The 15005-nt window shown below is 34.3% G+C and overlaps 2 protein-coding genes across 3 annotated transcripts in view; both read right to left on the bottom strand.

Moving 5' to 3' along the window:
- LOC142336460 (uncharacterized) overlaps positions 1-9702 on the bottom strand; it is a 537002-nt gene extending 527300 nt beyond the window's left edge. Inside the window, exon 1 of the mRNA XM_075385309.1 lies at positions 9676-9702. The gene's annotated coding sequence lies outside the window, so the exon portion shown is untranslated. The remainder of the gene's footprint in view (positions 1-9675) is intronic.
- LOC142336459 (acetylcholine receptor subunit beta-like 2) overlaps positions 3522-15005 on the bottom strand; it is a 29517-nt gene continuing 18033 nt past the window's right edge. For both annotated transcript variants that reach the window (XM_075385307.1, XM_075385308.1), the window contains 4 exons: positions 13796-13930; positions 11207-11467; positions 9849-10051; positions 3522-3882 (listed from right to left, as the gene is read on the bottom strand). In XM_075385307.1, coding sequence (XP_075241422.1) covers positions 3633-3882; positions 9849-10051; positions 11207-11467; positions 13796-13930 — 849 coding nt within the window. In that variant the 3' untranslated portion in view covers positions 3522-3632. The remainder of the gene's footprint in view (positions 3883-9848; positions 10052-11206; positions 11468-13795; positions 13931-15005) is intronic.

The following is a 15005-nucleotide window of genomic DNA, read 5'->3' as shown; positions in this document are numbered from 1 at the left end:
TAAGTAATTTTCAATGGCAAGTGTAAATAGATTTGAAAATCTGAGTATTTAGATTTCGCGATTAGCGTAAATCAGAATTATTCATCTTTGATAATATAATTTAATCTCAGTTTTGTTGTATTACCCACTGATCTGAGTGCGCCCCTAAAACGCGTGCAGCTAGCCCGCAAATTCCTTTATCTTGCTTTGTAAAAGCTGCTGAAAACATTCTGTCAGTGTAGTAGGTCTTTCTGTATTGTCAGCATTACGACGCAGAGGTATACCCAAAAATTTCCGCCTTAGCAAAATTGGCTCGAAAATTAGATACATACAATGAACGAAATTAGGAGACATCCTTTGTATCTTACTTTTCGCAAAAGGGTGCCGTCAATTTTGAGAAATAAAAGAACACTCGGTGCAAAAAGTAGGTACCGAATCTTGTAGCACGTTTCCGCTCCAATTAGGTATCTATTCTTCTCGGAACAAAAACAATTTACAGTTTTGTCAACATTATACTGATATATAATATTATATATAATACTGATATTTAATATGTTATATAATACTGATAGATAATAATATCTCTCCTCCGTCGTCGTCTTATTGGAAAACTGCTATATAGAATCATTTAAAGGATGTAAAGGCTGGAAAAAGAGGCAAATTCCTTCGCATCCGAGAATACTTTTTGTAATGAAGGAAAATTGCTTTTCTGTTGAGTCTTATTTGGCCCTATTTTAATAGCGAATCACTTCAACCTTTCGAGCTACTGAAAAACACTAAAAAGCCGTGAAGACTTCGAAGTTCTTTGACGTTGACAAGAATAAGCTAACCCGGAGACAATTAGCAAACACAAATTTTCAGTTGGAGACAATTAGCAAACACAAATTTTCAATTTCTTTGAAATTCATACGTCAAGCCGACCTAGAAAAATTAACTCCTGAAATATTATTAGAAAATGGAAAATACAATGAAAGACATTTAATTGATGTATTATTGAATCTGGTGCTTGAGCGTGCAGCATAATTTCAACTAATCCGGGCAGCCAGAAAAAACACTTTTATTTCTGCTTTGTTGAATAAAACACTAATGCATCTAATTTTTAAATAATATGATTTTCATGTTTTCACTTGTTTTGATGTTTTGAATAAATTTGATTGAAGACGTGAAAGGCCTTTTTGAAATCAAAAGGTCGATCATATCTCTTCAATGTTTTCTGCCTTATTGTGCCAACATGGTTCAAGTGACATCTTCATTCGAAATTTGATTAATTTATAGGATTATATCAGTATGTTCACATTTTGGTCCCTAGATGGTTTTTCATTCGTAACAGAAAGTGATCATTTCAGCTGGACTTTTTGGCGTTTTGATCTTGTAGATGTCAATAAATCCCAAATTTCACAGTTCAAACCTAATGTCATTTTTTTTAAATAATGGCAATTTATTAAGTACTTTAGCAAATATTTGAAAATAAATTTGATTCATTGGTTCGGTAGCTTTAAACCCCTTAACCACAAGGAAAAAATATTGCTAAAAAAAAACAAAGTTGCTAGGGAAAAAAAAATTGTTAAACGTTTGCAAATTGTTGCTAAATTGACATTGCTCTGCAAAATTTTTTGAATACTGACAACGCTGATTTATACAAAAAACAAATTTAAAAATGATCATTAGTGGTCAGTACAGACCCCCAACTCGCCCATATTTGACCATATTTGCAATCCTAATAAATTAATTCTGTGGAAATCTCTTATGTTTGCTAAATTAGCTTGGATTGAAGTAATTTGAGGGGATTAAGTCAATCTTCTGTACAAACGCATTTTGGTGATTACACTAATGGATTAGCTTAAGTAATATTCAATGGCAAGTGCAAATAGATTTGAAAATCTGAGTATTTAGATTTTGCGATTTGCGTATATCAGAATTAATCATCTTTGATTATATCAATTATACTCAATTTTACTGTATTACCCACTGATCTGAGGGTGCATCTAACACGCATGCAGCTAGCCCGCAAATTCCTTCTTCCTGCTTTGTAAAAGCTGCTGAAAACATTCTGTCAGGGTAGTAATTCTTTTTGTGTTGTCAGCATTAAGAAGCAGAGGTATACCCCAAAATTTCCGCCCTTGCAAAATTGACTCGAAAATTAGATACATACAATGAACGAAAATAGGAGACATCCTTTGTATCTTACTTTTCGCAAAAGTGGTGCCGCAAATTTTGCGAAAAAAAAGAACACTCGGTGCGAAAAGTAGGTAACAAATCCTGTAGCACGTTTCCGCTCAATTTAGGTATCTATTATTCGCACGCATATTGAGCATGCAATGAGCACTTTAATAAAGGTTTAATTGAAGCTTTCAAAGCTTTAAAGCGTTTAAAATACATGCAAACACAAAAACTGATTTTTTTCCCCGAAAAATCCCTCGGACATCAAAAGCTTTGTATATCAATGTGGAACTGGCCAATTTTAATAAGTAGTAATAAATAGTACTAATAAGTGATAATAAGTAGTAACAAAGTACTATATGTAATAATAAAGTAGTAATAAAGTACTACTAGTAGTAATAAGTTAGGCTTAATTAGATAAGTAGTAATAAAGTTAGGCTTAATTGCGGATTATATACGAAATCGAGCTACATTGCGTGCAAAAAATCGATACGTAAATTGAGCGGATGCGTGATACAACTCGCGCGAAAAATAGGTTATTGAGTTTGTACTTGTATTTTGCGGCTAAAATTAGGACTCTTTTGGGAACACGGGATACGATATTCCCTTCCATTTTGCCGGTTTCTGCTAAAGTAGCTATTTTCCGCAATATTATTCCACTTTCAAGGTATTAACATAGTAAAAACGAACACGAGATACACGCAGCGGGGATATCTGCCCGTGACGATTTGGGTATACCTCTGCGTCGTAATGAGTCTTGTCCACGAAAGGACTCTAAAAGCCTTTTGTGGATCAGTGGATCACACAGCTGAGCTAGTGTAATTGTAGGTCAAATTTCCGTAAGTCAAACCCTGTGATCTAAACTAATGAGAATTTGAACTAAATTATGGCGTTTCTTTTGACCGGTAAATATTGCAAACTTGACAGCAGTTTTGAGCTAGCGTTTGATGGCATTTTTATGTTGAGTAAATTAACAAATTGATTGATGAAAAGTCTAGGCGATTAGTAACCACATAACTTCCGCTTGTTGTCCCTGAGTTTAAAATTGTTTTTTTTTAAATTACCATTTGAAAAAGTTTTTTTAATTAATGAGTTTTATCTGCTAAGTCCTTAAATTTTGGTGTAGAAACTTTCAACTACTGTGTCATTACATTGAGATATTTAGATATCTAACATGTAGCAGAGTTCACATTAACATTAAATCCAATTTACAATATTTAAACACACCCCCCCCCCCCCCCCCCCTCCCAGATCATCATAGGGTGCGTACTTTTAGTGGTGCTAAGCTTAGGGGTTGCTAAGCCCTAAAGTGCCAACTTTTGTTGGCCTTTCCCTGCAATCTTAAATCCTGGTCGGAAACAATGTTCAAATTATATGGCCGATAAAGAGAAGCAATCGCTTTGAATTATTTTTGATTTATAAACTAAACTGAATAAAATCGATCTCATATTATAAAACGAAAAAAAGTTATTAAAATCTGTTCATGAGTTATTTCATGCTCCATATTTCGAGAAATAAACACAAACGATGCTCAATATTAGAGCTATTGTGAAGAATATGCATCCTATAATGATGTCGAGGACTTTTGCGATTAGTTGCCACTCTGCAATAATTGCAGACTGTTTCTGTTTGCTGTGCTGTCTCCTGTCAAACTCGTATCTGTAGTTGTCGAATTTGGCCAAGATGTTAAGAAATCGTCTCACTTGACGCTCAGAGGCCGTCGGAACGTCCGAAAATTTGTTGCTGAAACATTTTAGATTGAAATGGTATTAGAAATTACTGTGTAAGTTGATGCAAAAAAGCTAACTACATTTTTTTGTTGTGTATGGTTATATGAGTAGCACAATACGATCCTATCTGGCTAACGTCCTCGTCTAATAACGAAGGTTATCTTACAAGATGTTGAAAAAAACTATAATAAAAAGTCTTGAGGCTTTCTTGCAAGAACTCCAAAGATATTTTTCTTTAACTATTCAAGCAACGGTTTCAGTTAGCGTTACACAGTTTCATCGCATTTAGACGCTTTTCACAGCTTATATATGTAAATACCAGTTTATACATTAGCATTGGTGTTTATTTTTGGCCACGTAATTCGTGATTTAGTACTTTTGGTTAAAAAATTACTAATTTGTGCCAAAATGTAATTAATAATGATCTAAAACAAATTTCGGAAACTAAATTTTGCTTATTACCGTATTATGCGCACGTTCAAACCAGTGATTTCCCTGTTTAATCCGCATTTAATAAAATGACGAACTTTAAAAATCCAATGATTTAAAAAATCGTTTAGGCTTCCTTTGATTTCTGCTTTCTCAAATTTGAAGTAAAATCAACTTATGGCACGCTCGATCGCTCACAATTCCAATTTTAAACATGGGCTGTGAAAAGCCCAATAAAAACAAGCACATCTGCTTGTTTTTGTCTACGTTTGGCGGCTCATTATGGAAATATAGTCTTTCCCATAAAGTTGAAATAAGCGAACGTTCGAAAAACGACAAAAACGTACAATTGAGCATCAATGTGCTCATTTGAATGTCAATGTTTTCTGCAAAAAAAGAACACTTTATTAACCATAACAGTCATAACAAGTAACAGAGGGTTTAACAATTTTTATAATACTGCCTGGAGTGTGGTTATTTATTTTAGTATATAAGTGTAATTAAATTAAATTTAATTAATTCTTAGCTCGACCAGTTAGTGTTGATTCTTGAGTCATGGTTTAGTAAACTTTTTTAAATCTGATAGATTTCCAACTAACCGACCTATAGGTTGTATATTGTTTATTATCAAAAAAAGATTTAATATAAAACTTTTTCAATTCTTTTGGGAACGTTTTTGTTCTTTTCCAAACCCCTTGATTCTTTAGGAAGTGAATTCCAATCCTTTGATGCAGTTTTTATAATTGAACGTTCTAATTTTTGAGTGTGACATATAGAGTCAAAAAACATGTCACAGCTTCTAAGGTTTTGTCTGATGCACCAAGTGGGCAAGATTGTGACATCTAAAGGATTAAACGCGGATAAAAGACAGTTTCTCAGTTTCCACATATAAGTTGTTTTTTTTTCAATTTGATTAAATAATCAACAGGGAGAACAGAATGCTTTATCTTGAGATCTTTTGTTGAGTCCATTCTATTTCTAGAGTAACAAGCACGAATGGCCCAATTTAGTTGCTTTTCAAGCGATATAAGCAAATTTTTGTCTATTGATTGAATTAACAGTAATGAATAGTGTAGATGGCTGATAACAAATGCGTTCAGAACCGTTTTCATTAGAAACGTTGGTATCCGATTACGGAGTGTATAAATTGTTTTAATTCCACCCGCCATTTTCTTTAAAAGATGCTTCACTTCGTCTTGGAAACTGAGATTTTTGTCAATATGTACCCAAAGATACTTGACGCTTTTGGACTCTGTAATAGTTTCGTTCCCGACTTTTATTGATTCAGATTTGCTGAAATTTCTGTTGCGGCTGAATAGTATGAATTCAGTTTTTGATGGAATCAATTGTAGTTTTAGACTTGTGAAAAACTTGGTCAGCAAAATTACATTTTTTTCTATTATTGTTTTGCACTCTCGTTGTATAGAAGCGGAAGCAAGGAGTAATGTATCATCTGCATACTGTACCACCTCGCAGTTTTTATCAATTTGATCTCGCAGATCGTTAATATAAATATAACAATAGAGGACCAAGCATTGTCCCCTGAGGCACATCACGTTCTAGAGTAATCTCATCTGAATTTACGTTATTAATCAGAACTCTTTGTTTTCTTTCCGAGATGAAACTTTCTATTAGTTTTATGGTTTTAGAGTCAACACCTAATCATCCCAGCTTTTTTAAAAGGATAACTTGGTTTATTGAGTCAAATGCTTTTGAAATGTCTAGAAAGGCAGCAGCTACAATTTTGTTTTGATCTGTTTTATGTCTTATAAATTCAGTAGTGTAAACGAGAGCGTCAGTTGTAGAATGTTTCTTCCTAAATCCGTATTGAGAGCGACTTAGTAGATTGTTTTTTGTAAGTACTCTGTCAGTTGCTCTTTGATTAAGATTTCAATAACTTTTAAAATGCAGGGTGTTATTGATATAGGTCTGTAATTGTCTGGTTCCTCGTGGTCGTTCTTTTTAAAAATTGGCGTTACATCAGCGGTTTTTAGAATCTCAGGGAAGGTAGAATTGTTTATGCATTCATTTATAATGAAACATAGATGTTAATTGACTACAGAAACTGCATCTTTTAAGGCCCAGGGGGTAGCGCTGAGGGTCCCTCTGGTTTGTTTCTATTGAGTTTCTTAATGCACTGTAAGCATTCAAATTCTGTAATACATCTAATCGAAAAAGTTTTGGCTGATCTACCCGGAAAGTCTTCGATATTTTCGCAAGTTTCATCTGGTAATAAGAACTTTCCTAGCTGTGAAAACCTGTAATTAAGAAGGTTTGCAATTTTTTTGGGCTCGGTGACATAAACATTGAAGAAATTTTTTAAACTGTAGATATGGCTTCTTGTTCTAGTCGGGTTTCTTATTTCATTCATAAGGTTCCAACGTTTTCTGCTTTTATTAGATGACATAACTAATGACTGATAAAATTTATTGAAATCACTGTTAGATGAGCAAAACAATTTCTGTTTCAATTCGGAGAAGGTTTTGAAATTTTTCGATTTTAAACTAGAACCACACTCTTTTTGTAATTCTTTGTTTTTCTCTTTCAACCAAGTTTGTGAACGAGCAAAGCATGATTTGTCGTTTCTGATGAACACATTTTTTAGTGGCGCGTGTTTTTGCAGTACTCTAGTGAAAATTTTGGTGAAAGATTTAAGCATTTCATTTGCATTATTTTGTTGGTATATGACAGACCAATTTGCTTTTTTCAAATCATCAAGGAATTTTTCTTTGTTATATGTATTTCGGTCATAGATTTTTTTCTTCTCTGCCAATTTTAGTGGGTTTGTTTCTTCTTTCAGTATAGTACACAGGGCAAATTGATCAGATAGAATTGGAGTGTCGCACACAATGGTTTTTTTGACGTAAATATCGGAAATAAAATAATCGATTAACGTTGCAGTCTTGCCCGCCTTGCAAATACGAGTTGCCTCAGTTTTGTTTTGTAGTTCTAGATGGTATGGTAATAAAATTGAGTCTAACTTCTCCTTTTCCCTTGAGTTCAGATAATTAATGTTGTAATCACCCATGAGTTTTATATTATGACTTTTGACTCTTGCTTTATCAATGTTTGTAGCCAATTGTTCCAGAAAGATGTCCGTTTTGTTTTTGTTGGGAGAATAAATGACATTAAGTAAAATTGTGTTTTGAGTTTTCCGGTTGTTTACTTTTATTTCTGCCCATTTACTTTCAAAGTCACCTGAGAACTTATTTAGATGCTTTCTCAATTTTGGGGAAAAGGTTTTTGGTATAAGCAGCATTACACCTCCGCCCTTTTTGAAATGCCCTCTTTCGCTCGGTCAATTCTAAAATGCACATACTGGTCTTTCCTAGGGTAATAAAAGTCATCATGATCGTTGCTAGTGAGCCATGTCTCTGTAAAACAAAAAATAGTGTTCTCTGGCAGTTCTCCAACAATTTCATTTAATGCCCGTCTTTTATTTACAATGTTTCGACAGTTAACCTGGAAAATTTTAAGGTTTTTTTCCGCATTGCATTTTGTTTTAGCCTCTGCAAACGACACAATTGGGCCGGGAGTTAACTCTATGTCGCCACAGCTGATCAGTAAGATAAGGATGAAGAATGCGTACAGTATGTTGCAGTTTATTACTAAAATACTAAGCACTTCTATTGGAAATCTTTTTTTCACTGCCAATACATTTTTTGAGCTTAGCGTTTTTGAATTCTACCCGTGTTCCTCTGTTCTTATTGCTGTCGCGGGAAATCTTGAGGACAACAATAAGAAACAAAGGAAAATAAAAGTTTTTGGTCGAGCTAAGACAAAGAAAGAAAGCAATTAAAAATACGATATTGTGAGGTTACCTACATCAGAAACCAATCAGGAACTTTACACTAAAAGCCATAACTGCTGTTAGAACCATTGAATTTATAAGCATAAGAGTTAGCGCGATAAGGCAACTGATTATTGTAAGGATTATTATGAGAGTAATTTACTGTACTTTGGAAAGCTTGGTACCTGTTTTTTATGGTAAATTGAGCTCTTACAAGTTTCAATGGTTGCTTCGCTTGCGTATTATTAGTGGCTCTTTATTGAGAAGCCCCATAGGACTGAGCAATTCGACCATTGGATGATAGCAACAAGTGAGAAAGTAGCCAGCTTTTCAATAATGGAACGCCATGCCGATAATTGAAATGAACATTGTCATAGAACAAATAATTATAGCTCGTTGAGTCACCAGTTTTTATTGCAGCGCTTTTAACATAATCGCTTAGGGGCAAAATTTTAAACCGATCAACGTTGTCATAGTAATCTTGAAGTAATGAATTAAATTTATCTAGAATATTGTTCTTCTGAGTGTTTTAATTTTCAAGATCCTTTAAAGGTGGTATTTCACAGAGTACAATTGTTTCTGGTGTGAATTTTTCAACGCAAAGATTAACCAGTTGTTTGAATTCTTCGAAATTTACTTCAGCAGATTTAGACGTATCTTTCAGCACGTTATTGGTTCCGTCTTGTAAGACCAAAGTTTTTAATTTTTTTGCCTCGTAATCCTTCAGTACTCTCAATTTTTCATTTGTTGTTGACCCCCGATAAGCATGCACCCCAATATCAGCAGGTATTGTTGTATCTCGCTCTAGTTTTCCAATAATGCTGCTCCCAATAGCTAAATTTTCGTTAACATCCTTGATTGAAAATTTTTGGAAATCTCTTACTTGTTCACTGTTGTCTGTTTGGATAGCTACTTCCACCATCGCATGTTCCCTATTGTCTTGACCACTTACCACGTTGTTGTCCAGTAATTTTTCCGCCAGCTGAGTGATAAGTTTTTCGATAAACGCGTCTTTTCTTGTAATTTTTTGGAAATATTAATATATATTTTGAACATGTCTTGTTTATTTAAGCTCAGGAAAGCTTTTTCGTCAAGAAGAGCCATAGCTTTTTAAGTGTTATAGTTTCGTCCGTTTTCAGATGTAGGAAAGGGTTGCTTAAAGCTTGTTAAACATTCAAAGATACGTTTAAAGATAGGGACTAATCTTCAATAGAGAAGTTTGCGTTGGTGACGTAATAAACGACCGTTTTGAAGAACGCTTTGATGCTTATGAAGAACGCTTTGATGCTTATGATTCAAACAGAATACAGATAAGAGCCAAATTGATTTAAGATCACGCAAATTTCGACAGATCTTTAATTCGAAATTCTTTTCAATCAGAGTCTGAAGTATTCTCGCAGAATCAGTTTAAATGTCGTTTTTGAATGTGATCTGCAGTTGTTGCGACTTGTCCGACCTTCTATGCATGCATTATGACAGACTATATAAACAACTATCAAATACTGCGCACACGTGAGATAGAGCAAATGATAATAAACGCTCAATACAGGTTACACACACGCACGCACACATACACGCCAAGTCCACCTATTTAATAAGTTTATCACAACAATTAGGCTGCATTAAGTTTTCATTCATCAGTTTTTTCTACATGTTTTAAATTTGAGCTTTGACCTTTCAACGCTACCCTGTGGCTTTTGAAACGTTCGCTTATTTCAATTTTATGGGACACGCTATATAAACTGGATATCAAATCTAACTTTAGCTTGAACAAGTGTGGTTTAGGAGAGTGTATTTCAGTTGCAGCCTCGCTGTTGCTACTCAGCAGTTCCCCCGGCATCGCGTGTCTTAAGAACTTGACCTTGATGATCAATTGCATCACGTGGTATGTGCACTTTCTCAGCCACAAGGGGGCTCTGCCCGTGTCTGTGTACTTGAAGTGCAGGGTCAGTGTCAGTGCAGTCTGAAATAGACCAGAAATACAACCAAAATTTTCGTTTAAAGAGACGTCATAAGAATGATCAGTAGTTATACGTCAGTGTCCCGCTTTAGCGAAGATTTTAGCTCCAAAATGGACAATAACACGGGGGGGGGGTGTGTTTGGTGGGAATGGCTGTTTTTGACCGGCATTTTTTTAATAAAATGACGGTTTCTGATGAGCGTTTATGGACGTCTTCTTTTTAAGTTTTCATTGCGCAAGATGATGCACGTGGCGTGATAGCTGAGAGGTAAGGTGTGTGCCTCCCACGCCAATGATTCAGAGTTCAATCCCCTGCCTCCGTGAAGCTGTCTGTGTGAGGATGAGCTCTTACTTAACCATAGCTTCAGGTTTACCATAGCCTGACCAATGTTGGCTGCAATAATGGTACCACGTTAGAGTCGCAGACGCAAAAAAAGTGGCCATAGTCACCAAAAAAAAGCATCCATGCTCACCAAATGAACAGTCTGAGATGTGGGGAATAATTGAAAAAGGACAGCTGAGAACAGGCTACTGTTAATACACTGCAGACTGAAAGCCTAATGCTGCTTCTCTGCGATTACGCAGAAACACATTTATTTTATGATTAATAGGCGACAGTGTCAATGAAAACAATGAAGCTGTATATAGAATTTTAAAATCAATCATCTTTTTATTCCAAACTTATTGCGATCATTTGATCACTGACATCAGAGTCATATCCGTATTTTTCACTTAGATGTATTTTTGGAAACCCTTGAACTTCTTTCGTGAACAGGTTTTACATGATCATAGTAGCAGAATTGTGATAACCTTCTCATCGATATATCAAGTTTATCAACACGGAAAACGAAAGAAATATGTAAAATACAGTTTACGTATGTTTAATGAATAATTTCTAATTTGTGTTTAATTGTAAGTCAAAAACAAAATCTCTATTCCTTGTTCATAAATTAATGTACTATATAAATAACAAACACATTTGTAACTGAGCGAGGCTAGGTGTGGGGGGTTGGGGGTGGCATAACCCGCACTGGGGGTCAAAACATGTTCAATACGAAATCTCAACTAAACTAATACCGAAACTACCTAGCTATGCATTAGTTGTAATATAGGACTCAAAATTTCCACTCAATTCCGATCAGAAAATGAAACTCCTACCTGAAAGAGTGATGACGCAATCAGGAATATACAGGTGAGGTAGTAGTAGCCAATGTATGGGTAGTGTTTGCTGGTGTTTGGGATGTTATTGGCCACAGTTAACAGGTTGATGTAGAAAGAGAGCATCATTGACATGCTGAAGGTTATCTTCTCACTTGAGCTATTTGGCAAGAGGAACACGAACATCGATACCAGACTTATCAGGATTGTCGGGATTACAATGATGATGACGTAGAACCGTGGCTTGCGTACAAAGTCAACCTTAAAAATAAGCCAAATGGTTATTTGAACAAATTTACGCCATTGTTTGTGGAGCGAGCGAAAGCTGGTTGTGATTCTGTGAAGGCGTCTTGTGAAGGGTTGTGTTAATTTCTAGACATATTTGGGTTCCCTCAAAAGATCATTCAACTCTTGCCCAGTTTCTCACTCCTAGTCTTTAATTTGCTTTCCCTTCTTACGTTTTAAATTGATTTAAGTGAACCCATTGCATGTTTTGTCATATTGTCACCAAAAAAAAACAAAACGCCATCAAAAACAATGGTTAAGAAGTGCCAGTTATTGACAAAGACTTCATCATTTTTGAGCAAAGCGACAGAAAAAGACTAAAATTTTGTGGGAAATAGACGTTTTCTGTCCATTTTCGTTGTCTCTGTCGTTACTGAAGAGATCATTCTACAGTTGCCCAGTTTTTCACGCCTAATCTTTCTTTTGCTGTTCTTTCTTACGATTTAATTTTATTTAAATTAACTCATATCCAAGTTATGTTCCGTCATAGTGTCAAAAAATAAGTTACACGCCACGAAAAACTGTTTTTAAGACTTGCCAGATCTTGACCAAGACTTTAACCGGTGTTGAGTAAAGTGAAAAAAAGAGACTAAAGGTTTGTGTTAAATGGTTGTTATTTGTCCGTTTTCATCTTCTTTGTCAAAATCAAACAAACGAATTTTTTGATTATATTGCTTTTACCGACTTCGTTGGTTTTAAACTTATGGTTTAAGTTTTTTGTATAGATATCATTGTCTTTGTCAGTTTTCATGGCAGAAAGTTCAAAATAGTGTTTTTTGTAATTACAATACAATGTTTATTTCAAATTATATATGGCAAGAGCAACTAGAAACATCTTACTAGACTACTTTTGTACGCTAAAATTTTTGTGGCTCTATTTTGACTAGGGAACCAGATCTATATTACGAATAGAAATATGCGCATTTTAGGTAAGGGCATTTGATTATAAGAAGATTAATGTAAACATGAAACTGGTATAATCACTGGCTTTCCAAAATTTGCCAAAATATACATAATAAAACTAACAATATATAAATGACATAATAGATAAAAATGGTGAAAATGGATTGCTCTTACAACAAAACTAAAAAAAAAATTGGCACTTTTTACCAAAATTTGGATGATAGCCGATGATTATTAAACGTTAGATATAGCAAAAATACTAAATTTTGCATAATGATATCATAACTTATGATTTTGGTCAATATGTTATTTGGACAACTTTTGCAAGAAAATTGATCATTGTCCATCTCTGTTTGTGACTTTGCAAAAGAAAAACCGAATGATGATCAGAAAGAGCTTTGGTTGTGTTCTCCTTGCATGCATAGAACAGAAACATTAGGAAAAATAGTATATTTATTAAAAGTTTTAAATTACTATTTTCCTGTAGTTTTTTATAAGAAACTCGAGTTTTTTTAATAAAAAGAAGAGTTTATTTCTACATTCATTACGTATTAAAAATACATTTAGCTGTTTTTGAAGCTATGTAGGGGTTTTTTGTCAACAATATAGACTATAGAAAGTATTTTTTATTTTGGCTCACTTTTATTCACTGAAAAGTTGCACTAATGATACAGATAAGTGACAGAAATGTATGAATTGTGTCACTCATGTTCATGGGTAAAGGAAAGCATTGTCCTCAGTTTTAAACATCAAATTTACCTAAAACTTCATTGCACAAAATCTATCATTAATTTCTCGAAACCCATATCAAAGAATTAATTGTGGATTGTCTTCCTAATCCATATTTTTCAAACTAATCACCAAACGGGCATTCTTTCAATTTGGTCCAAATGGCACTCAATAAATAGATCTTAGTTATTAGATACTGCGACCTCGAACAACATTGAGACGTGGACAAGTATTGCGAGGGGTGTGGACAAGAGTGACAAAATCTTGACATTGTTGTTCACGTTTGCCCAGAAACAGACTCCGTGAAAAATTTGACGGATATTTCCAAACTTACACCATGTAAACCTAATATTAAAACTGAATTAAATTTACCCGAACTTATGCAGTTCTGCTATTAGAAGACTGCATTAGGGTTAGTGATGGTCGTGGCCCATTTTGTTCATATCGACTAAAGAGTTTCTAGTTTTAGAAATTCGATAACTAAGGACTATATATCTTTAATAACACAATTTTTGACAGGGTAATGAATCTATCGTTCAAAAAATGGTCGAAAGCGAAGCTTGTGTTTTCTTACTCACATGAATCTGAAATATTGTCAACAATTATCATTTATTTAGGGAATGTTTATTGACTGCTGAAAATGAATGGCAGGAGGTTTTTTAGAGATTGTACCTCAAAGTAGATGCCGTGTTTGTCGCGCACTTGGTTGGTCACGTGATCGAATACTGGGATCCATTTTTTGTCTGGCTTTGTGCTAACCAGACTCCATTCAGGATGCTCTATCAAGTTCACACCCTCAGATATAGACTGAAAATATATCATCATCATTACAATCATACTGTAACTATGTAACTACATCATTTTAAAAAATCCCTTAAAAGCCAGATCTCTTTTTGTTACTATAAACTAGATTGGTTAATAACCTCGTGGGTGTAAAATTTTTTACATTTTTGTGCAGACAAATGTTATGAAAAAAGTTCAGGTAAACCTACCTTATTAAGTTTAAGATAAATTCTAACCAGAACCCAAAATAAATTTATATATTTTTAACGTTTACCTGAGCTTGAAATAGCCGTAATTGTTTTAAGATAACGTTTCCTTAAATATTTTAAAATGTATAATTATTTCTGTACTAATGACCCATTGCAATGCTGTTTACGCGCGCTTAAAGAGCAAAGGCTGATGTTTAGACATATTCGTTACCAGATTCCAATATTATACGAAATTGAAGGGGGTCCAAGGCATTACTATGTCAGCAGTAATGCCCGCAAGAATTGAAAAAATAGACTCACCCAATTATTAGAGGCGATAACTATAAAATCAAATTGAGTTGGCTCAATCAAATTGAGGGGAGTTTGAAGTTCGTTAGTTTCTAGATGTTTTCCATACGATAAGAGATCGTTGAGAGTACTTTTTCCTATTTAATTAGGTTATAATTTGCCTAATTAATTAGGTTATAGTTTTCCTATTTAATTAGGTTATAATTTTCCTAGTTAATTAGGTCATAATTTTTCTATTTAATAGGTTATAATTAAAGGCAACGGTCATTATTTGATTCAATCTCTTTTAACATTACGGTACGAACTGTCCATTTTGTAAATTTGAGGTCACGTGGGGCCTATTGAGTACAACTGCGGCAACAGCCTGTCAAAAAATTTCACTTTGCATCAGTGCAGTCCAAGATAGAACAGCAATTCGTTGACTGTGAACAAAAGTGATGAAAATAAGAATGGAACTAGTCACTCGTACTCACGGATACAATTTAAATCCTCACAAATTCAACAAATCAGCTGAAAAAATTTTGCACAAATGAATTTCAAATTGACATGTCGCCCAATACAGAGGTATAATTGTTCTTGTGAGCTGTAATATGACTAGTTGA

The sequence above is a fragment of the Convolutriloba macropyga genome, chromosome 3, assembly GCF_964194025.1.
Source record: "Convolutriloba macropyga chromosome 3, txConMacr16.3, whole genome shotgun sequence".
NCBI classification, from domain to species: Eukaryota; Metazoa; Xenacoelomorpha; order Acoela; family Convolutidae; genus Convolutriloba; species Convolutriloba macropyga.
Note: the sequence above shows the minus strand (reverse complement) of the source record. Positions and strands in the feature narration are given on the sequence as shown.